The sequence below is a fragment of the Leuresthes tenuis genome, unplaced genomic scaffold (assembly GCF_036924035.1).
Source record: "Leuresthes tenuis unplaced genomic scaffold, fLeuTen1.0.hap1 SCAF_3, whole genome shotgun sequence".
Lineage (NCBI taxonomy): Eukaryota > Metazoa > Chordata > Actinopteri > Atheriniformes > Atherinopsidae > Leuresthes > Leuresthes tenuis.
This window is the reverse complement of record NW_027325357.1, coordinates 24909139-24933305: the sequence shown is the minus strand read 5'-3', so window position 1 is coordinate 24933305 and position 24167 is coordinate 24909139. Positions and strand designations below refer to the sequence as shown.

Sequence of the window (24167 nt, the reverse complement as noted above, 5' to 3'; positions counted from 1 at the left end):
GGAATAAAAGAATGACTTTTAAGGTATTTTAATACATTATTACCATTACATATCATATGTAAGTCGTTTTGGATAAAAGCTTCTGCCAAATGCATAAACACATAAACACATATTAAGTTTTCTTTTGCCGTAGGTTTTTCCCGCGCATTCCCCACTTCACACTCCAGTCCAGCCGGTGGCGGTAATGCGTCTTTCAGCTAGTTTGCTAACCGCCAATAAACACAACATAACAAGAAGAAGAATAAGTCATCAGTCTGCGACAGACACACTTCGTGAAACAAGCGCCACACTTCTTCGGTGCGATATCATAATTCTGTAACTTTAACGCTGTGAGCTTCCAGCGTTAGTCGGACGCGTCTTGGGTATGTATGTACATTTAGTTTCGAGGCGGTGCAGCTGACGGTGCAGCCGAAACGCTGGGTGTTGAGATGTTTTCAGTCCAGAGGCTTGGGTCCGATTTGGCTAACGTTAGCTATCTTCAGATAGCGGTTTAGTTTAGTCGTATTTATTTTCTAACCCATGCAATTGTTTGAGTACGTTTAATCAAATCTGTTTTAGATATGAGACGCAGTTAAACAGTTCATTTATCACTTTAAAGGCTTTTTAGTAAAATACGTTATCGAATTGCGCATTAATGCCGTTGTTTAGTATTACTGTTGGTGCTCAAAGCTATTTTACACCTGAATATCCAACCAAGCAAGATTATCAGTTTCTAAAAATGATAAGTGTGTTTGTGCGCGCGAGAGTTTGTGTGTGTCTGTCTGTGTGTGCGCGCGTGCGTGTGTATACGCCTTCCGTGTGCTCAGAGCTATTATTCAGTGAAATGTCCTCAAATTTTATGGGAGGTAATCTTTTTGTACGATTTAGGTGTTGGTGGTGTGTAGCAACTGTTTTGGAAAACGACAGTCATCTTTGTGGTCTACTTTCATCAGAAATGCACGATTGTTCTCTTTTCCTCTCTTCAGTGCACCCCATTAGAAGGAACTTTCATGCACCATGAGTTTGTTTGGAACAAACTCGGGTTTTGGAGCGGGAGGAACTGGTGTCTTTGGAAACGCAACAACAGACAGCCATAATCCTATGAAGGTACATGACAGACTGGAGGGGGAAAATCAAATAACGGGGCTTATTTGAATTGTTGTGTTGGCTGAAACGTTGCTAATCGTTGTATTTGTTTGACATGATCCCACAGGATGTTGAAGTGACTTCACCTCCAGATGACAGCATCAGCTGTCTGGCTTTCAGCCCCAACACCATGCCAGGAAACTTCCTAATAGCAGGATCCTGGGCTAACGACGTGAGTTATTTATCCAGTGGTAATGATGGATGTACGTAGTACAACTGTCCTGTCAGAAGGAAAAAGTTTAGACTTTGCGCATAATGTAATGATAAAAAAATATATAAAAAAACTAAATCTGTAAACCCTTTATTTAAATGGACAACTTAGCAAATGCTTAACTTGAAATATTAAGATTGAAAACAAAAAAAGTAAATGAAAATTGTGATTGAACTGAAATGTATAGGCTCCTTTAAAATTGGTTCCCAGCAAAAGGTTGAACAAAAAAGGCAAAGGAGTTAGACGTGGTCACCACTGTCGGAATGGAAAGGGATGAGAGCGGGGCAGTTTTAAGAGAAATTTTGTTCCAGTCACGCTTCTTATAGAATCTGAGATCCATGACAGTTTATAGAGTTTCTTTTTTGGTATTTGTCGGCATAAAGCTCCAAACATTTTCAACTGGTGACAGTTATGACGGCTTTATCACAGAGCCATGCTTTTGTGATGCATGCAGAATGGGAATGCCATTTCCGTCTTTAGTTCCATTTTACACCCAGTTACGGGGGCTGTGGTGTAGTGTGCCCACATACTTTCACAGTTTCACTCTGTTTTATCATGTGATTTCAGGTTCGGTGTTGGGAGGTGCAGGATAATGGACAGACTGTCCCCAAAGCCCAACAGATGCACACGGGCCCAGTGCTGGATGCCTGCTGGAGCGATGTAGGTCACATCATTCAAAGTAGATTAGATGCTGTCTGTCAGGTTGCAGAAAAACCTACAGTGTGATATTCTTCTTAACTAGGATGGGAGTAAAGTCTTCACCGCTTCGTGTGACAAAACAGCCAAGATGTGGGATCTTAACAGCAATCAAGCAATGCAGATTGCACAGGTTGGAAGGGACTTCTCCCAGATCAGCTGCGTATTTATCATGAGTCGGCGTCATCTCAGACCTCCCATCCTTTCTCTTTGCAGCACGATGGTCCAATTAAAGCAATCCACTGGATTAAAGCCCCAAACTACAGCTGCATCATGACTGGCAGTTGGGATAAAACACTGAAGGTATGGCGTTCATCTTTAAATGCTTGAAAAGACATCCGTTTGGATTGTAAACATTGAACATCTGAGAAGGACAAGACTACGAAACATAATCCAAAGATCCCAGTTTGAGTGACAGAACCATGGATTTAAATTCTTATCAGATTTCTTATCAGATCAGTTTATAGTTCCCTGAGACAGGACTCCACAGCTTCAACATGTTGTCACGGTCTCCGTTTCACCTGCATTTAGTCACGATCATTTCGCATATCAGTATAATGTTCTGCTATAAACACTAGGAAACATGACAGCCTTTCTGTTTTTCTCATTAGTTCTGGGACACGCGCTCTCCGAATCCCATGATGTCTCTGCAGATGCCAGAGAGATGCTACTGTGCAGATGTCGTAAGTACCCTTTGACAAGTACAACATGAATTTTACCAGTTGCATAGATTATTTATTGCTAACTGAATGCTTTTGTCATTTTTCCCCTTCCTAAAGGTGTACCCTATGGCAGTGGTTGCCACAGCTGAGAGAGGCCTTATAGTGTACCAGCTGGAGAATCAGCCTTCTGAGTTTCGCAGAATAGACTCTCCTCTCAAACATCAAGTGGGATTTTCTCCCTTGAATTATTTTCTTTTTATCCCTCCCACATGTTAAGTTGTAAATGCTTCATCTTATTCACTGTTTTGGTTTTATTTAAACCAGATTTATTCGATGCCCATGATATATAATCGATGTATTGCCCTGCTCTTATCCCACAGCACCGCTGTGTTGCCATATTCAAGGACAAGCAGAACAAACCTACAGGTTTTGCACTTGGAAGCATTGAGGGCCGAGTGGCGATCCACTACATCAATCCTCCCAACCCGTGAGTTTATCCACTGCTTTTTGGTGATTGGAAAATGCTTTTGGATTATGGTTAAAAATGTTCTTCCTTTTAGTTCGCTTAGGAAAGTGAGGTTATGAATATATTCCGGGATTCTTTTCAGAGCCAAAGACAACTTCACCTTCAAGTGCCACAGATCCAATGGAACCAACACAACCACTCCACAGGACATCTATGCTGTAAGTTGTTCAGTTCTAAAAAAAAAAAAAAAGTGTATTTTGTGCCATTAAAGGAGATTTTACTTACAACACATAAAAAGCCTACTAGTTAGTCAAAGATTAACCAATTATTAACATTAAAGAAATCATTATATCTGTGTGCCAACCCCTGGATTGAATGTATTCTATCATTTAAATGGTCAGTGCCCTGATTAGGGGTGCAACGGTACAAGAAACCCACAGTACGGTCCGTATCTCGGTTTTTGGGCCACGGTTTTGGTTCAGTTTCGGTACGTGTTTTGTGCGTAAAGAGAACAATTTTATTTTTGCTTGTCATCAAAAACTGTAAATATACCAGTATCACTGGTGTACTGAATAATATAACACTTTCAAGTTAACAGTTACTAAACACAACTTTCAAATGGTAAAATTAAAATTCTGACTCGGAGCTCAGAAATTCCGACATTGTTGTACAACTTGAACGCACCATTAGTCGCAGCACACAAACATCGCCCTTTTAATGCAAGCTGCAACGTAAATTAGTCTAACTAAAGGAACATTACTCGCTGTTAGACTCTGTTAGCCCAGCCGTCCAGACCAGAGACCAGCCCCCACGAGACAGCTCACCGACCATCGGCAATGGCTGAGCGGGCCAGTTCGGCGGCCAGGCCTCCAGGAAATGTCCTGGTGCTCCCGATGGCTAGTCCACCACTGCTCTCAACTCCTCCGCTAGTGCTGGCCATGCCTCTTTGTTTTCCTTTTTTCCGCTTTCGGGTGCGTAGGTGGAGGCACAACAGTGATTGGACATTAACTTCCGTCTTGCGGGGAGGGCTTTTCACCTGCCTGAACAGGCACACAGTGGCCTGTAAAGCATCAACACAAATTGAATTGCAAAACCGAAAACCCGCAGTCCATAAGGGTGTATTGTCCCGTGCATAGTGGACCGAATGGTTCAATATTTTACAGAGTACCGTTGCATCCCTCACCCTGATTCTACGCCTAAAATAATGTCGAATCAGGTTTTACATAGTCTAATGCGACATTGTAAATGTTGGTGGGTGCGCACCATGACACCGCTGAGTCAGCAAAGTCTGGACAGTATTTCAGTAACACATCAGTCCGCGCTCATCTAGCAGGGAGATGAAAATGAAAAGAAAAAATGCTCTATTTATCCCAAAGGGAAATTGTAGTTGGTCCCTGATGGTGAGGTGAATGCAGAAGATCTCTGCAAAAGACCAACAGTGCACCATGATACACGCCTGGATAACCTTTGAGTTTTATCAGAAGGAAGGCACATTGAATAAAAGTCTGTTGAATATAGATCAAGTGCAGCGGCAGCACAACAGCAACAACAATTGTACAAAAAACTAAGCCACAACTCTGCAAAATTTAAAGGTAAACACAGCATTTATTGCCCTATTTTATTGTTGAAGCTTTACAAACGTCCACAGTGGTTGAGAGCAGCTGCTAACAGATATAAATTAGACTTTACTTCACCAACAAGTATGTTTTAGACCTGAATATCAAAGTAAAGATCAAAGTGAAACACGGACAATCAAAAGCCCCCCCCCCCCCCCCCCCCCGTGCTGTGAGTTGACCAAAATGACCTCCTCATGCAGCTCCGAGGCTGTGGAACACCCTCCCCGACCATCTGAGGGCCCCACATACTGCAGAGGCTTTTAAACGTGACCTAAAAACTCACCTTTTTTAGAAAGCCTACTGCTAAAATATTAAGTGCAATACAAATAAAATGTATTATTATTTACTGGTCTTTTATTAGATATATCTATTTTAACTCCTACAACCAGTGCCACATTTGCTTGTTTTTATGTATAATGGAAAATGGGTATCCTTGTTGAAGACATGGGAAGTTCTGTATCAGACTGCAAATGATTCTTTGAAATGACTTGTATCTCATCCCATGTATACAGGTAAAATGATCTTGTACGGAGGAGATGTGCGCACCAAACTATTAATGTTTTCTCTCAGTTATGTGACCAAGAGTTTGCATTCTTGGTTCCAGTCAGCATAATGTCGCTTTTTAATCCATTGAATGATGGATTATTTCGTTATATTTCAGTCCGATTTCTGATCTCTACCATTTTCAGTTCCATTGGTGTCATTGTGTCTTTTCACCGATTTTTCCAATACATCTTACTGCGTTTTACCAACCAACCAATCCTTTTTTCTCCTCCCGTCAGGTGAATGCCATCTCCTTCCATCCTGTCCATGGCACACTGGCCACTGTGGGCTCAGATGGACGCTTCAGCTTCTGGGACAAAGACGCCCGCACTAAGTTGAAGACCTCGGAGCAGCTCGACCAGCCCATTACAGCTTGCTGCTTCAACCACAATGGAAACATATTTGCATATGCTTCCAGTTACGACTGGTCGAAGGTATGAGGTAGAAACTCATCGCAGATGTTTACCATGCTTGTTTATGAAGTAATTTAATTTTGAACCCTGCGTCTTTCAGGGGCACGAGTACTACAACCCGCAGAAAAAGAACTACATCTTTCTGAGGAACGCTGCCGAGGAGCTGAAGCCTCGGAACAAGAAATGGTGAGAGAAGGGCAGCCACTGTCCGTTGCCCTGGAGACCGTGGTTACCGGATGGGGCTGCCCCATTTCCTCAATCCGCCTGTGACTGTCTCTGAGGACTTTAGAGGGAATGAGGGATTGTAGGCAGTGAGGATAATGACGTGATTCAAAACTTAGCATTGCCACATCACTTAATCTGCTGTATGGCAATAGTTGGACACAGACTTGTTAGACTTGGTTAAAGGCTTTTGTGGTTTCTGCTGGAACGATGTGTACAAGCAGCCTTTGCACCTGTTAAATCAGAAATATAGGAGAGGAAGTCTGCTGTGTGAGTAGTAGAGATACTTTGTAACATTCAGTGGCATGAGAACGTATTTAAAGCTTAAGTTATATATTAAATTATGGACAATGAGTAGAATATTACTTCTATGAAATCAATGAACTGCACAATTCAGCCATTGATTTGTAAGCGCTGCTTTTCGACTGCTGTGCAAAATGGACATTGAGAAAATAAAGAAACAAAACCTTGAAGCTTTGTTACTGACTGCTCCCTCCTGTCTCCAGATTCATCGTGCCATGTCGCATCTCTTGTGAGGAAATGCAGAAGACCTGCTGCTTTAGTGTGTGTATGCGCTCGAGACAGACTCCTTCCTTTCGGCAAACACCCGGACCAATGCCGTGGCGCTGCGCACTGTGCATGGACCAATCAAAGGGGCCTGCCCAACCTGCCGTTGATGACAGCTGCATGACAGTTGGTCTTAGAGGTCATCACAGAAAGGGAGGGCTTTTTTGTGATTCATCTTGTTGTTTGGATTATTTTTATGTGTCTAGTTCTTTTTTTGTTTTTTTTCCAAACACCTTTCCAAAGGCTCGTCATTTTTTTGTGGTTTGCTGTTACTTATGGTATAGCTCCATGAAGAAACTGGGATGTAAAATAAATAAGTGCATACTCTTAGACATGACCATGTTTATTCCATTTTAAGGGAGGAAGAAGGTTTAAAATCAACCAGATTAACAGAACTGTATTGTGCATGCAAAAACATCTTCTACGAACACTTGTCCCATATTTCAGCTGTTTATTTTTCCTCGTAGGTCCCTTGACTTTAGAATCATACATTCAAACTCTGAACAACATCTGTGCTTCTGTGACTCCTCCAGTCGGTCTGTTTTAATGGAAGCTAACCAGCAGATGGAGCATTTTGCCTGGCAGTTGCTCATTCTGCTCTTTCAGACTAGACCAAGAGCAGAGTCGAGAAAGCTCAGCGGGACAAATGGGATCAAAGTCATTCTTCATCCAGTCCATCTTAACAGGGGTACACAGGTGAAAAGGTGTGTGGGCGGGGGGGGTTCAAAAGGATATGAATAAGGTGGCAAAGGCTGCTATAAAGGCCATGTGTGAAAAGTGAACCAGTTCATAGAGGAGAAGGTGTGAATTAAATGCCTTTTTATTGAGGTCATTAGAGTATCACCTCACTGTCAGCCTGACTCTGGGTACTTAGCAGTGGAACTCCAAAGCACCGAGGGTGGGAAGATACGCTGCTGCCACAGTTCACCGGCCCCTCCAAGCTTTCACAGAGCGACATATGCATCTCAACTGTTTAGTCCAGCAGCACCAAGGTTCATTATCAGGATGTGCCTGGCTGCAGACCTTTGAATCAGTCCACTGCATGGAGCCGATCTAAAAACGAAGTGAACATGTCAACACATCTGGCATTGAGCAATATCAGGAGCAGTTCTAGAACGTATACTGTAAGGAATAACCTGTTGCTGGCAGGACCGACACAAGAACTTGTGAATAATCTTTACACTTTTGTTGTGTGCAAACTACTTTACACTAGTTTGTGCTCAGTAAGATGTCATTTTAAACTTGCCTAGGCCTGTCTGATTCATAAAGGAACACACAGGATTCTGCTTTATTACTTTTATATGGTACACTGCTGTAATGCACCGTGGACTTTTAATTGAATAGATTGCAGGTGCTACCTTCATTGAAAACCATCAATTACTTGTAGGCTTGTAATCTCACTGTGGGAGTTTTTAAGATTTAAAAAAAAAAAAGGCAGTATCATGTGAGTGTTCCTTAACATGAGGCCAGAGGTTCGACAGTAGTGTGTGTATTTTAAAGGCTGTGGTTTCAGTCGTCTTTTTGTTTCGGTATAATTTTCAGTTAAGCATCTATCAAGCACGAATCCGACAGAATTACTTCACCTTATAGCGTTGTTTAGTCCACCATGTGGCTCTACAGTACGGCTGTTTCTTTGTGTTGAAAAAGACAAAAGCAGGTGCAGTAAAGCGCCGTGAGGGGGGTGGGCCAATGGGAGGAGCCCCTCGCCACTTCTGGATCAAAAGTCCGTACTGATTGGCCAATAGTTATATTAGGGCGGAGCCTAGGTTCTCCTCTATAAATCCTCGAGTCACAGTTTAGTACAGCAGCTCAGACGCAACCGGGTTTGGTGGCGAGCGGAGGAATTCACTCGACGTGAGTTGCCGGTGTCGTCAGGTTGCGTTAACTTTAGCCAGAGGAAAACAATCCAAGGAAACTACAAATAGATATTCAAGTTGTGGTTTACAGATGCCGGAAGTTTGTTAAGCGCTTAGTTAAGTGTTCAGTGTGCCTCGGTCTTTTCTCCGGCTGACCAATGCTTCTGCATCAGTACATGAACGGATCACTGGAAGTCATGCACCCCACAACGCTTCAGAAAGACACCACTTTTACCAAAATCTTTGTCGGCGGGCTGCCGTACCACACGAACGACGCCTCTCTGAGAAAATACTTCGAAGCCTTTGGGGACATTGATGAGGCTGTGGTGATAACGGACAGACAGACTGGCAAATCCAGGGGATACGGCTTTGTAAGTATGAGCAAGCCCCTCACGCGCTCTGCTCGCCTTTTCCGCCGTACAGCTTAATTCTCTGCTATTGGCTCTGAAACGTGCCTTGAGTCTTTTTTTTTTTTTTTAAATGTAGTCATTCATGCTTATGTCAAAGGTAATCCCCCACTGAGGCTTAAACGCGTATTTGTACAGTACCTCTGTTTTTTGCCTGACTGGCTGTTATTTTAGCTTAATGAGGATCACACAAGTTGATGGGTAACTAAGAAGATTATATTTCAACATATGTCTGATGTCCACCCCCCCTTAAACCCATACGGTGAAGTCTCCCCCTCACTCACCCCTGAGCTGTCCCAGCTTATGACTCTGGGAGTCTGTGTGTGTGTGTGTGTGTGTGTGTGGTGGGGGGGTGCAGTCTGAACTCCTTGCTTGCTTTATATGGTTATTATGGAGCTGTGGGGAGGTTGACCTTGCACACCCTGTCCTTCATTGTCAGGGATCAGAACACATGATTTACATCACAATTTGGCTCCAGAGAGACACTCCAGCATCAGCTAACTGACTATCCTGTTTGACAATTTTTTTTTGTTTTATCTTACTGTTGATTGTGATTGTTTATCACAGGTAACCTGCTTTGTTATCTCTGCTCATGGAGAGAGAGAGAGTGTGGGGGTTACTTGTGCTTTAATTTTGGCTACTTCTCGTCATTAATAACTTGGATTATTTGGTGGTGGGATCTCTAAGAATGTTTTTGATGCTCGCTTTAAATCTGTTAATAAGTGACTTATCCTGGCAGATAAAGACACAAAGAACAGAAGCGGCGCAAGATATGCAAATATTTACCAGAACTTTGGAGAGAGACGCAACAGCTCTTATGTACTATCAATCCAAAGAAGGAATGGAAAACTGTTATGTGTGCATGCTCTACAGGCACAACTGTAAGGCAACTGCTGTGTGTGTTTGCACATAAGCACATGAAATCAGGGGAAAAGCTGTCCTGTGAGTCAAGCTGGTATTGAACAGCCGCGTGTGGAGGCTGGAGTTTCAGGTCGAACAAGCTCCCAGCGATGTGGGTGCTTCTCAGGGATAATATCTGTGATAGTGAAGTGATCAGCACTTTATTACTCAGACCACTTTTTTGTGTGGCAGGAGGCAACCTGCAAATTCTGGTTTGCTTGAGTCACATTCAGCACAGTAGCTGGCAGGGGCCCCAAAGCTGAACACACCTTTTTTTTTTTTTTTAAACCACACCAGAGGTGGATTAGTAGAACCCCTTCACAGCAGGGCTCTTCAGTGTAAACACAGCCTGATTCCTTCCTGTGTGTTCACAACACTAGCCCTGGAGTGGGCTTTGTTCCGGGTCCTTCCACTATGAAGAGACGCATGGCTTAAAAAAAAAAAGTCCTCACAAACGAGGCCTACATTCACTGCTGGGTCCACTTGCAGAGGTGACTCTGAGATGGCAGAATATGGCAATCAAAACAGACGGGCTCATCTAATGCCAGGAGGGAGACGAGGGCGAGGGGGGGTGGACTAATACCAATCTCCTTATTTTGTCCCTAATTGGATAAGCTCCTTGTTGCCCAGATCCATATTTCAGCAACTCTGCCCATGGATGAGTGGCGGTCGAGAGGCCTGCTATTGCTGCTGTGGGCGATTTTCAAAGCTTATCATTGTGCTTTGTTTGTAGTTTCCCCTCTTGTTGAGAGAAACGGGACCGTAACAGAGGAAAGCCTGTCGAGGGACTTTTATGATAAGACCAACAGACTGAGACCTGTTTCGTGTTTGTTTGGTTTTGTTCTGCTTTTCCTGTGTAACGGACTGCAGCTGTGATGTCACCTGTAAAATAAGGAAAAAGATTTCATTGCCTGACGTTTCTGCATCGCCAGGTGACCATGACGGACCGAGGAGCAGCTGAGAGAGCCTGTAAAGATCCCAACCCCATTATCGACGGCAGGAAGGCCAACGTCAACCTGGCTTATCTGGGTGCCAAGCCTCGCAGCATACAGACCGGTGAGCTTCCAGCTGTGTCTATGAACACACTTCTTTTTTTTTTTTTTAAATTTGCATGCCAAATAACATTGTTTCCCAGCTGCATACATGTTTTTACCGCTGTTGCACATTTGAAATAGTTGTTCCACAGTAGGTTGGAAACAGGCTCTGCCTCTGTGTCTCCATGCCCTCTGTGCATTGTTCTCTGGTCCTCCTCTGTAAATGAAGATTTGTGTGTATGTGTGTCTGACAGCCAGCCTCCTATCTTTCAGGCATATCCATCGGAGTACAGCCCATTCACCCAGCACTCATCCAGAGGCAGTATGGGTAAGTGAGCGGGAGTGGGCGCTTGTTATGTTCTCCTCGATTACGCTGCGTAAGGCGCCACTGGGCTACTATTTCTGTGACAAACAGGCTACTGGAAAGTATATTTCAGTTTTTGTGTCCATATGCAACTCCACAAGTGGTCTTTTAACATATTTGAGTTTTGTGGAGCTGGGAGATGGTTCACATGTCTGTGATAATAGAGTTCTGTTCCAGAGGTGAGTGTGACTCGCATGTTAACGTCCGTCAGAGGCCTCTCGACTCGTTTACCTGCCCGAGTGGCTGTGTTGTAGAAACAGTGGTCTTGGTGACAAGGAGCTATGGTCTGCTGGGCAGCTAACGAGCGTTTAACAGTTATGACACCCCCCCCCTACAGCTCTCAGATATCACGCTTCAAGCTACAGCTCAGGGCTGTTCATATTTTACACATAGTCATAGATATGTAGAGGAGAATAAAAACGACCAAAAGACACGTTGGTTACGTTGATAAAGTGCCAGTGGGATCAGGTTTTGACAGACAGTAGTCATAGACAAACACTAAAAGTCTTGCTGCTCCTGTAGAAATGTAGCTTCCTCTGCCACTTTAAGGTCTTTGTTTGTGAGATGTGCAAATCCCTGAATTCAGTTTTTGTTTTTTGTTTTTTTTTTTTAATTTTTGTATTGATTCTATCATTTCAATCCTAACATCTGCCTCTGGGCCTTTCATTGTGAATACTATCTTCAATCTGTGTTCACGGATCCTCCTGCAAAGGTCCTTCTGGTTCTTAAATTGTTTAATTCGTCAACAAAAAGTCAATTATTAACAACTTTGTCCGTTAGCTCTTAAGAGACTTAGTATTAATGTTGTAATTGACCAACTCACATGCCCAGCGTTGGCTAAACTGGCAGTCCTCAGTGACAGCAACAAAATAAAAGGCATTTGATTAACACTTGGAGGAAGCACACTTGAACCAACATGGACTGCTCATTAACTCAGAATCCTGGGCTCCACAGGGACATGTCCCATCGTAGACCTAAGGACGATGCAGGAAAACCCCTTCCATGTCCACCTCCTGCCGTCACAGTGAGCCTTAACGGTACGAAAACCCTGACGCTTTTAAATGTGCGGCATGTGCCTGACAGGTGCTGGCTCATATCAGTCTTTTACGCCCTCTTAATCTCTCATGACCACCACCACCCCTGAGACATAACAAGGCACACGGACACCTGTCCTCCCACCTCTGAGACTCTTCTGTACGGCGGGTGACCGAGGAAGTCCTCCCTAAGATGCAGAGCGTGCAAGTCGCATCACACCCCACCCCCAAACCCCTTGTCGACATATGGTGTGAGAAAGACGTGGTTGGAAGAAGGATTTGAAGCGTACGGTGGCACTATGTGTAGCAGGGTCGTGCCTGGTTAGGCGTTACAGAGGATATGTGTGTGTGTGTGTGTGGCTGTGGTCAGCAGAAGCTGTGCGCTGCAAGGGGGAGGGGTCACTGAGACCATGTTTTTATGGGGAGGGGTGGAGTTGTCGGTGTGCTTGCAGATTCATCCCATGTCATGATTCAACCCGTTTACGCCATCCTGTTGCTTTCCACCACCATCATTTTTTTTTTAATATATTTTTAAAAATAAATTCTGTTTTAATTTTACCGTAATTTCTCCCCTTCCAGTCCTCCCACTGTGTCAGATGGAGTCTCTGAAAACTGACACCTCTGTGAGATTTGGAGGGAGCTGGGGGTTGAAGAGGAGAATGAGGGCGCACGGAGGGGGGGTTTCTAGCCCTAATGCTTAATGAGGCAGAGTGCTCCCTTGGAAACTCACCTCTACAGGTGTTAAACAAAACACGTTTGTCCCCTCTGCAGCTTTCAAAGGACCTTCTTCCCTTTCTGTAGGGGAAGAAGGGAATATCAAGTCCTCTTAAGTATTGAAAGGTGTTTAATTCCCCCACCCACTCCGGTCTTGTCTGTTTTCACACTTTGTGTCGTATTGAGTCACGCACTGAAGGTCACTTGTGTTATCGGGCAGAAATATTTAGCTGCTTGGTGTGATGTCACTCAGGCTTTTCACAGTGGCTCATTATGTGACCTTCGTTAATGACGACTTCTCCAGCTGGAATTTGATGTGTGCCGGCATCTAGTATTTTCTGGTAGACCTGTCTCTCTGGTGTCTCAGCCTGTCATTCAGAGTGGCTCTATGTCAAACATGCTGGCCGGCCGTCAGCACAAAACCAGCTGACCAAAGATCTTCTGGCTGTCATCCACATTCCTCCTGCCAGTTCGCTTGGCATCGCTGTGACCTCGGGACTCTCTGCTATCCTCAACTTGCCTTTGTCCCGATTCCTTCTTTTTTTTCCCCTCTCCTGAAAAAAGCTGAACATGCCTCTTCAGGCCTCAGCACGGTAATCCACAAACGGCTTGCCTCTCCTTTCTACTCCACTGTACGTAAAGAAGGTTGCACTCATTTGCCGGCAGCTACACGCTGCCAAAGCCACAAAGAAGGCAGACTCCTTGTACATGAGCCGAGTGAAAGCACACATGCCCCGCAGTATGAATGTATGGTCATGTTTGAGAGCTGTGTAGGAGGTTGAATGCCTCTTTGTAAGTAGTTGTATAGTACTGTGAGGGCAGAGTGTAGATCACGGATGGTGCCTTCATTTGCTCATCCCCCGTTGTTTTGCATTTTGGACAGTGACTTTGTTTTCTCTTCATTGTCATTTAGCATAGTCTAAAACACATTTGTCACATAAAGTATGACATCACAGGCATGACTATTTCTATTTTTATTTATTTTATTTTTTTCCTGGTTGTATGGCTTTCAGGACATGTATTTTACGTTTCTCCCAAACATCTCCCTTCAGTGACATAATGATACAGGTGGAATTTAATATTAATGCTAACAATAATCACTGCCATTCCATCCTCCTATCCACCCTTTATGCCACCCTTGGCCTCTGCTGCCAGCTGACCAGTGCATCACCAGAAGATCAGACGATGCCCGCTGTATGAGACTAGAGGGGTATGACAGGAAAAAATCTGCCCACCCCCTCCTCCTTCCCTCAGCCAGCCTCTCTCCAAGGTGCCAGTGACAGCTTGAGAGTGCAGTGCAGTGTGCTGTGATGGACTGGAGTGCCTTCTTATCTTTTTTGTTTCCCTTTTTGTGTGATATGAACTGAAGAAGTTATGCTGATTGCGGTGTGACTCTTTCCCTTTTATGGCATGGTTTTGGGTTTGCAGTGGTTACTGGTGTGTGTGGGTGGGGAAGGGGACATTGGAGAGGGTGTGTGTGCATACATATGTAGTTATATGTATATTGAGTGTGATGACAACCCTGTCCATGCATGCTTTGCTTTGACTTAATTGCTTTTTAAAATTCTTTTATCAGCAATCTTCTAATGGACCAAATATTTAGGGGGGGGTTTGGGGCTGACATTGCAAAACAGTCCATGAGAGAATTTTTATCAGCACTGATATGCAGCTGAAACGTGTAAGTTGATGTGACATTTGTTGTTACTATTTTGCCTGTGTGTGTTTTCCTCCAAGTTTGTTGTATCATGGGATAAGGATTTATGTATGTGGTGAGGGGACAGTGGTCTTCTGCCATCTAACACAACCATCTCTCACAAATTCAGAATACGTACTTCACATCTTGAATAAAACATTTACCTTAGCTCTACCTCTTTTCTTTGTGGATAAAGTCCCTGTGCAGTCCCCACCCCCACACATCCCTCATCAGCTCCGTCTGAGTTGGCCCAAGGGGCCTGGTAGAGCCCTGATGAGTCCCCCTGCCACCATTATCTCCTCTATCCAGCATCATCGCCCGTGAGATTGTGTGTGCCAGACACTGAGAACTGGGGAGAGTGCAACTTCTGCACTCCATTCACGAACTTCCCCTTTTTTTGTGTGTGTGTTCAGCGGGTGAAGAGTGGCAGCTGTTAAAACTCTGATGTCTAAGCTTGAAAACCTGCCAGTAACGGCTGTCTCTATCATTCACACCCCCCCCCTCCACACACACACACACACACACACACACACTTCTCCCCTCCCATGCAAGAGGCCCTACCTAACAGGTTTTGTAGGTTTTACTAACTGACACAGACAGAGCATTGAGTCACCTTCGCCTCCTAACCTCATCTGCCTTTTGTCTACTTGGTCTTATATGTATAAATAAATACATGTAATAACAGTGGATATCCATGAGGGACTCTGAAATTCAGAACACCTACAGGCAGTTTATATTTCCAACACACACGCCCTCTGGGAGCAATGTAAACTATAGAAGCCAGGCCCTGGGATTTCTCTGCTCTGGTGCTGTAGCCCCTCTGTCTAACCCCGTCAATCTTTTTGTGTGTCTGTGTGTGTGTGCAGGTTGGCTCAGCCGTACATCTACCCACAAGCATTTGTGCAGCCCAGCCTGGTGCTGCCCACTCAGGTTTCCACCTCTGTCAGCAGCAGCCCTTACCTGGACTACAGCGCAGCCTACAGCCAGTACGCTCAGGCTGCATTTGAGCAGCAGTATCCTTATGCCGCCTCCCCTGCTGGCTTCCTGAGCTACAGTTACGCCACCAGCCCCACGGCCACCGCTGGCCCGGCCGCAGCTGCCACAGCCCCAGCCACCGTACACCCTAACCTCCCCTCAGCCACCGGCCCGCCCCCAGCCTTCCTGCACTACACCTCGCAGCAGCACATCCAGCCGGACCGCATGCAGTGAGCGGGGAAAGGAGCAGAAAGGAGGCAGCAGTGCTGATGCAGCAGGATGAGAGGAAGGGGGGGGGGGGGGGGGGGTCGTGGTCGTTGACCTTTGGACAGAGGATAGTCAAATGCCCAAGAGGGTGACCTGCTGTTTTTTAAAAGCAGCTTTCAGGAAAAAATAAATAAATAAAAAGGGTGGGACTATTGCACTATATGATCAGGATGGGCTGTTTGCTCATGGGAGGGGGTGGGAGGACTGTTGGAGTTCAGGTTAGGAAGCTAAACAGCATTCAGTATGTGGTCGCTTCCAAGGGCTTCCAGAAGCTGACACTTCATTTTTTATTATCATCGTTATTATTATTTTTATTGTCCATTATTATTGTATTAATGTCATTGTTTGTTTGTATGCCATTATTATTGATGTTTGCATGTTTTTGGCTCAATCAGTGGAAGTTATGCATGTCCATGGTACATAGTAATGTGTCGGGCTGTCTGTCCTTCCAGTCTGAACTATCTGGATTGGACACGATGGATGCTGCTGCTTTAGGACACTGAGGGACAGTCCTATTGGGATGGGTGGGGATTGGAGAGACATGCAGTGGACATCCCAGCATTTCCATGTCTCTGCACCGAGGCATAGCCCTGCCTCATGAACAAACCTCCAGCATTCAGCTCCACACACGAAGACGAGTGATTTCACCTCGGAGACAAAATCGAAAGTTTCCGTGTAAGACTGTGAAAGTTCCAGGACAACACTTTCTTTTTTTTTTTATTATTATTCTGTTAATTCAAGAGGCCTTATTTTTAAAAAGGAAAAAAAAAAAGAAAAACACTTTTTTGAGTCTCCAGATTTTTCAAGTGCCCCTCCACCACAGAGCCATGTGCAGAGAGCCCCTGACAGAGCCCTGACTGTTTTTCAACAGCTGCATTGGTCTGACTGACCTGGGGTTTGATTAGTACAGATGGATGTAGATAATCATAAGCAGTATGTGGGAACCAGGAGTTTTGTATATCAATGTTGAAAAGGTAGTTGACACTGAGCTCAAACACCAGTGTTTTGTTTTTGTTTGTTTTTTTTTTCCTTTACTGAGATTGTCAAACTGTTGCTCTCGAAAGGACATTCATGTACAATTACAATATTTATATGTAGGTATTTATGAAAGGTACTAAGTTATAGCTCTTTTTTTTTTTTGTTACTTTCACTGTAGTTGTGGCACTGATGTCATTAGACTTGGAGTCACTGCTGCAGCTACACAAGTGTTGTATTCGTTTTGTTTTTCATGCTGTTACCAGTGGGTAGATTTGGCTCAGTTCAACATCTTTGACTGGTTTCATTGGGAATTCTTTAGATTTTTTATTTTATTTTTTTTTCAACAGGAATGTCTTTTACATCCCTTCCAAACAAGCCATACAAAAAAAAATGAATAAATAAAAAATAATTTGTATGTAAAGATGCTTCCTGATGTCTTCCTTCAGTCAAGTGAAAATGTACAAATGAAAGCAGGAAAAAAATGAAGCGGTTCTGATGACCCCTTCGTGTCTCTACGTTGCGAGTTTATTGCAATGTCACCAACATGATGATGATGCTGTTAAAACTGAGGTTACCGGGTGCAGTCGTGTGTGTGTGTTTGTTATCATGGTTGTGTGTACCGTCATGGGGGGGGGGGCACTTGTTATCAAGCCACAGCACCACCACCTGCCAGGGGTGCTGGGTGTTCCCTTGGCCAGCACACTTGGTTTCTTTCCCTTTCTTTCTTTCCCTTGCAGTGACTTTTGTGTTTTAAAGGAGAAACAAGTTTGTCAAAGTGGTTTGAAGCCATGTTGCCCTGAGCTGCAAGCTTGCTGCACCCTCTCGCCCCAACACACACACTTTGTTAAACAAGCTTGGCTGGCTGTGTTTTTTCCAGCAGCATCTTTACATGTTTGTGCTTACATCAGCTTCTTCACAAGATGTGACATTTCTCCAAACTCCACTTTCTGTAGAGAACACGATTCAGACAAGGTTGTAATAAACAACAACACACCCATTATCTTTTAGTCCTCTCTCAGGGTTTAATTCATCCACCAAGTAATGCTTTACAGTGTTGCCTTGAGTTCAGCAGATGGTTTTTGTGTTGGTTTTGTTTGATTAAAGTTCATTAAGACTTTATTTACTTCAGGATTTTTTTCAATTAATTACACAGCCACAGCCCTTTAACCCACCTTTTCAGTGAATTTCATTTCATGTGATTGTATTCAAGTCCTTTCACACACAGAGTACTGAGCTGTTTTCTGTCTGTTAATTTACTGTCATTCTTCCATCAGGGTGGGTATAAATAAGCTACTCGTTGATTGCTGTCGGTGGTTATCAAAAGTGGAATGTCAGACACTAATGTGTGCTGTTTGCCAAAGAAACCAATGAAAATGTGTCATCTACGTAAATATGGCTGTTGGCCATCTTGCTGTTGGATCAAAAATCAATCACTGTTAACATACAAGAATTAAATGCAACTGAAATGAATTAACTGGAAGTGAGGGGTGGATTTTCCAGGCTTTGTCTTAACAGGTCCACAGAATTTGAAAACGTCTATAGTTCTAACTCTGTTAGGCCCAGACAGTGCGACACTTTGAGCTAAATTCTAAAATGTGCTTTTTGTGAAATATTTTACGGCTGTGGTTTCTCTGCAACAGATCACAGCTGAGTGTGACTGGTAGGGTTCTCATTGCAGTGTGGTTGCTTTTTTACAAACTGAAATGTGAGTGTTTGAGTGCAGAAGAAGACAACATGGCTTTACAGCAAGCAAGTAACAAGAAAAGTTTGATGGAAGCCATGCTGTGTGTTCAGACATGTCAGCTCAAAGGACGCGTTACAGTTTATATAGCTGAATCATGTCACAGATTTTCAAACACTTGAGCTCAGCAGAATGGATGTCTGTGCTGTTGCTATGTTTACTGGTTGTTACAGAAGTGAGGCGGCTCTGGTCCTCCTCTCTTCTCCTCACATTGTCACTGTTTATCTCTCGCTATCTCATCCCCCACCCCCCGCTCTTTGTGTGTGATCTGTCTTGCACGTTTGTTTTGTTCAACTTTTGTCCCTGCTTGTAGTTTTTGCCTTTTTTAAGCTACCTAACATCTTCACTCTGCCTTCCCCGCCTCAGTGCTCGCTGTCCTGTCCTGTTTCTCCTCACACGCTGCTCTTTTGCTCTTCCTTATATTCTCCTTGTGAATCACAGGGCAGAAACAGAAGACGGTGTCAGCTTGATGAACGAGGTCGCGCCAGACCAGCAGACCCTGTTTATGCTGAGTCACCATAAGGCCTCTCTTGGCCTCTCCCCCTTCGTCTCTCTTTCACATGCACATACAAAGTAGGCACAGTCAAATCTCACTCCCCGCACGCTTCTCACTCTGTCGTGTAACTCTGACGACCAGGGATTCCTCAGAACTGTTGTGAAAGCGGTCCTTTCTTATCAGACTGCAGCTCAACTTTAATTACAACCTGATGAAGATAACGTCTTGTTTTCATGCTCTGAACACTTGCGTAATGCAAGAAAAGTATTCAAGTTGCATAATGAACTTTTGGAAGTGTTACAATGATCTGAAAGAATTCCTTAAATTAAGAAACCACAAAAAGAGAGTTTGTTTTTTCTTTTCAATGTAATGATTATCACAATGTACATAAATAACATTATTGTCAGGAGTTCAATTATTCTTATTATCCCTATTTTTAGCAATAATTATTCAAATCAGCCTGTCTTTAATAAGTAAGTGCATGACTACAGATTAGATTTTCATTTTCTATCAATAATTGCTTTATTACTACCAAACATCACTTACATAATCTTCAACATGAAAAAACATCATTTAATTCAGCAACAGTTTCACAAATGGAGGGTCCAGATAAACTTCCTGGGCTCTACAGAATGAAAATATGATGAATCCTTCTGTTCTCATCACCACAGTAAAATCTCATCTTTCAAAAGATCTGAAAATAGAAAGTAAGAGCTTTGTAGAGGGTATGATATAATCAAACATGTATATTTCTTCATGCAAATCTTACCCTGATACATTTCCCCTAAAATTAAAGCCAAGCATGTTACATCTGACTGCTCCTGCCAATAGAGCCTCCTGTGTCTGAGAGGCACATCTGAGTCCAGCCCCCAGTGGGCCTGCCCAGGCCTGGGGAGTGTTGGTGCTGTGGCGTCAGATAAGCTTCAGCTACAGTCTATATTTATCCTGTCTCTCATTAGAAGTTACTAGACTTCCAAACACCCATCACAGGTTATCTCCTGTGGCCTTTTTGTGTACCGCCAACCTGTTCAGATAACACAGATGGCGAGTGAAGAGAGAGTCATATTTAGACACTGAAAGAATAGTCAGATCTGAGAATTCCTAACTCAAGCTGAAACTAAACCTGCTGAAAAGCATTGTTGCATCCTGGTTTGTACATTGTTGTACGGGCATTGCTTGCGTGTCAGACCCAAAGTTATGGTATGATCAACAAAGAAAACAGGTGTTCAGAGCAACATTAGCTGATGTTGCTGGAAAGAGAAAAAAAACCTACGGCAGTTTATGGGTTTAACAGATGCCACAATCCTGAACGAAACAAAAAGCGATACAAGGAAATTAGGATTGACCACAGTTCAACACACTGAAAAGTTGCCAGTAGCATTTTCCAATTTGATTATTTGGAAGAATTCAGCTGGTTCAGCAAGTAAGACTGGGTGCATAGCAGAGCCTTAAACCAATAGACTTTTGTCATCTACACAAACATGTCCATTTGTCTTTGTGTTACTGGTGTTCTGGCCAAGTGAGGGTTGTAGGTTGTAGGTTGCAGGTTAAAAATCCAGAGAGACTGACTGTTGCATAAGTATAGATAGGGAAGTGTCTACAACTGTGAATATTTGTCGACAACTAGTTGGACAATTTTAATTTCTCAGCATTAAATTGCAAAGAAAGTGGGAATATCATCACCTTTGGCACAACATCATTAAATGACACAGAAGATCTAGAAAACCAGGTTAAAACTTAACATTTAACCTTTGTGATCTTCAGTGCATTTTATTTATTTCTTTAATCATAATTTCAAATTCAGTCATCCAGGCCAAAGAGCAGAGGGACCATCTTACTTGTTATCAGAGTATAGTTCAGGACGCAGAATCTGTGATGGTGTATGGGTGCATTAGTGGCTAACCTGTACGTCTGTGAAGGCACCACTTGTGCTTAACAAACATACAGGTTTTGGAGCGACTATTGCTGCCAACCAGATGTTTTTCTCAGTGTAAGCCTTGCTTATTTCAAGTGGACAATGCTAAACTTGTAGTGTTTATGCAGTCAACACGCACCCGAGACCTTTGGCAAACTATGTCATGGTCTGACATCTGACTGAGTTTCAGTTTGTGTTCTGTCATTTGCCTTCCAGGACTGATGTCTCGTTTTGATTAGATCTTCTAATTTTGTTGGGGTATTCTTGGTTTGCAGGTTTTCTCTCTTATGTACTGAAACTTTAAAGTGAAGCTAATAACCTTGTGTGACCACAATTATACATAAAAGTTGGAATGCCCAAAATAAACTTTGAGTGCATACAGCTCTCTTAAACCTGGGGATAGTGCTCATGCTCTATTTTATTGGTGCTAAAGGATGATACCTGGACAGTGTAAGGTGTGGGGGCTGTAGTAGGACTGGAAATTGTTCAACCATAGCTATGGAGTCTGGGAACAATAGAGCCTGAGATATTTGTGGATCAGTGTGAGTTTTCAGGGGCCTGGCAGTCAGAATCTGACAGGTGGCCTGTAACCTATCAGCTGCTGTTCAACAGCCCTGCATGCCACTCTCGCACCTCCAGCTCCTGCTGGCATTTCCACTAAGGTTGGTGATAATGAGATGAGCCAGAGGAGATAGGCTTATACAAGACTTATGCTTGTGGGTGAAGCCTTTCAGAGTAAATAGGAGTGAAGAGTACATTGATGACAGTGAAATTAAAACAGCAGGTACTGGAGGGACCACAACACAAAGGAGATGACAGAGCCAATATCCTTTTGGGTATTCTTGAATATCTTATTTCAGTTTATGTATCAACATGTGTCCACGGAGTCTTCTGTTAGTTTGATAGGTGCCTATACTCCACATCTAACCTCTCTCCATCCAAGTTCCGCCACCTTGTACATAGCTAGCTAGACAACCACCACCCCATTCGTACCTCCATATGTCACAACAGAAAGCCGGGCTGACAGGGTCACAGATACTCCCAGCCTCACATCCTGCCCTCATGTCTGTTTCACACCAAACCAGTGTGGCAGTGTAGGCATGAGTGCACAAACATTTTCACCCCTCATCAAACATGAAGAAAGCTTTGCCGAGAGAAGTTGTTTATTCTGTGTCATTCTGCGTGTGAGCAGCTTATGTTGCATGGATAACCCACCCCTCCAACACCCACTCGGGAGTGCAAGAGGGCAAGGGAGCCCATGAGTTGGCGAGAAATGCTAAATCCAAAACTGAGGCCAGGTCAAAACTGTGCATATAATAATATTGCAATAACCTGCTCTAGACATTTTACAGCAAACTAAATCATTTGACCTCTAGCCACCATATTTCTAACACTTGTTTGCTGTACATTTGTGTGTGTTCACAATACTTTCAGCTTTCGGGGGGTGTTGTTAGCTGATTTTGTATCATATTTCCTTATCTCTGGCCAACATGCTTGCTCTAATGAGCAGTGCCTCTACCTCAAACAGAGCTAGCTGCTGCTGCAGGACAGAAAAGAGGAGGAAGGGCAACAAGGAAAGAGAAGGGGGTTGATGGGGGTTTACTACAGCAGGAGCAGCAAATAAAGGGAGACAGAGAGGCCCGGCGTCTGACAATCACTGACAGCTGAGCTTCCCCTCTCAGTGGGGGGTTTCATGACCACAAACTGACATGGTCCTGGTCTGTTTTTCACCCTCGCACACATTTCAATCTACTTCAGCTTTTCACAAGTGTGTGGCACAAATCATGGCCATTTACCCTCTCGTATATAACAAGAGTTGCTCTGACATATGAAAGTCTGACATTATCATTTGGAGCACAGGTTCAGCTCTGACAGCCACAACAAAACTAACTTTTGTGTGTGAATTTGTGCGGATGTTTGGTATGTGTCCACATTTCCAAGTGTGTGGCCTCACACCACAGGGGGCAGTTAGCAACAGGTGTAAAAAAAAAAAAGAGGACTGTCAAGCACAAAGTGAACAGTTTTTCCCCATCTTTGACTTTTGAACATTTGTACTCAACACTTGCAGATGAGAACAGCTGTGAAAAGTACCTCCTCTCTGTTGGGCACAGATGCCGGTATACATCTATGTCAAAAATTAAACTGGGTTTCTCCTGTAGAGACCGGGTCAAGACATGCATATTAAAGTTATTTAGCCCAAAGTAGAGGTTTGAAAGCAACTTTTGATGTCAGAAACAGAATAGAGGCTTACTGATGGCTGCAGCTCAGACTGAAAGCAACAGGTTGAAAAGGATTGTCTTAGCATTATCATTATTTCTATGTGGATTTTTCAACTTCAATACATCATTTTGAAGGCTTATTGGATTGTTTCTAATGCTATTTTATGTGATGTCAAAGTGTTGTCTCATGTTAGGAGGAGCAGAGAGCCTCATTCTCTCTTTTAAAAAAAGGGAGAAAAACGGGTAAGAGTGAAAAATTGTGAAATGTTATTCAGACAGATGGAGAAACATATAAGACATATGAGACATGTCCACAGGATCATCTTTTTTTGTTGCAAATAATCAGCAGAGATACAACAAAGCATATGTGGAACAGAAGTAAATGGCAGAAAAACATAAGACAAATTTAACCTGAAGCTCCCAATTGTCACCATATTCCTGAACTTAAACCTACCTGGATAGTCCCGATGCACATGTTTTCAAGAACCCAGAGATATGGCCAAGCAAAAAGAAGCTGAAGTACAACCTGAAGTTGACAGGCTGTCTTCACTAAGAATTAGACTGTTGGACATTTTCACAATGAAGATGGATAAAAAAAAAAACACTAAAGTCTCTACAGCATTCAAAATGTGGTGATGTTTTTCCAGGACAAAGCTCCATCACATGTATCCTACTCCCCTGCTTGGTTGACTAGACTTAAACATCTTTAAGATGACAAAATAATGACTAATCCTCGCCCAATTTAATTCTATGGCCCCCTCTCAACTGCATGATTTAACGAGAGAAGACATTGCACCTCAGCTGTCATTCATGAAGTTGTTCATGCATCAGGAAAAGTTGATAGTGAACACGTGAGGACACTGACAGACGACTGTGGTGGAAAGCACTGGACAGACTAAAAACCACTTACTTGATTAAAGGTAAACACACAAAATGGCTATCAATGGACTAAAACCAGTCATATTTATCAGCTCATAGCCTGACACATACAGGCTTCGAAGAAGGCTTATAAAAGTCTGAATGACTGGACATGCAGTTATCAATTCAATTCAA

The 24167-nt window shown here is 43.4% G+C and overlaps 3 protein-coding genes across 4 annotated transcripts in view; all 3 read left to right on the top strand.

The window, feature by feature from the left end:
* The window catches only part of arpc4l (actin related protein 2/3 complex, subunit 4, like), a 238842-nt gene that overhangs the window by 198238 nt on the left and 16437 nt on the right, over positions 1–24167 (top strand). The gene's annotated exons all lie outside the window — the stretch shown is intronic.
* Positions 250–6851, top strand: rae1 (ribonucleic acid export 1). Of its 2 annotated transcripts, XM_072382728.1 has the most exons (13): positions 250–362; positions 966–1086; positions 1193–1297; positions 1904–1996; positions 2079–2165; positions 2249–2335; positions 2644–2715; positions 2812–2919; positions 3075–3181; positions 3303–3378; positions 5559–5753; positions 5833–5918; positions 6461–6851. In XM_072382728.1, coding segments are annotated over exons 2-13 (1107 nt in total). In that variant the 5' UTR covers positions 250–362; positions 966–996; the 3' UTR covers positions 6462–6851. The 2 variants fall into 2 exon arrangements, with proteins under 2 accessions (XP_072238829.1, XP_072238828.1); XM_072382727.1 differs by lacking the exon at positions 6461–6851 and having other exon boundaries at positions 5833–5922.
* LOC140303820 (RNA-binding protein 38-like) lies at positions 8294–15896 on the top strand. Its single transcript, XM_072382729.1, has 4 exons — positions 8294–8748; positions 10617–10740; positions 10992–11046; positions 15390–15896. The coding sequence occupies exons 1-4, from the start codon at positions 8536–8538 to the stop codon at positions 15730–15732; spliced, it is 735 nt and encodes a 244-aa protein (XP_072238830.1). The 5' UTR covers positions 8294–8535; the 3' UTR covers positions 15733–15896.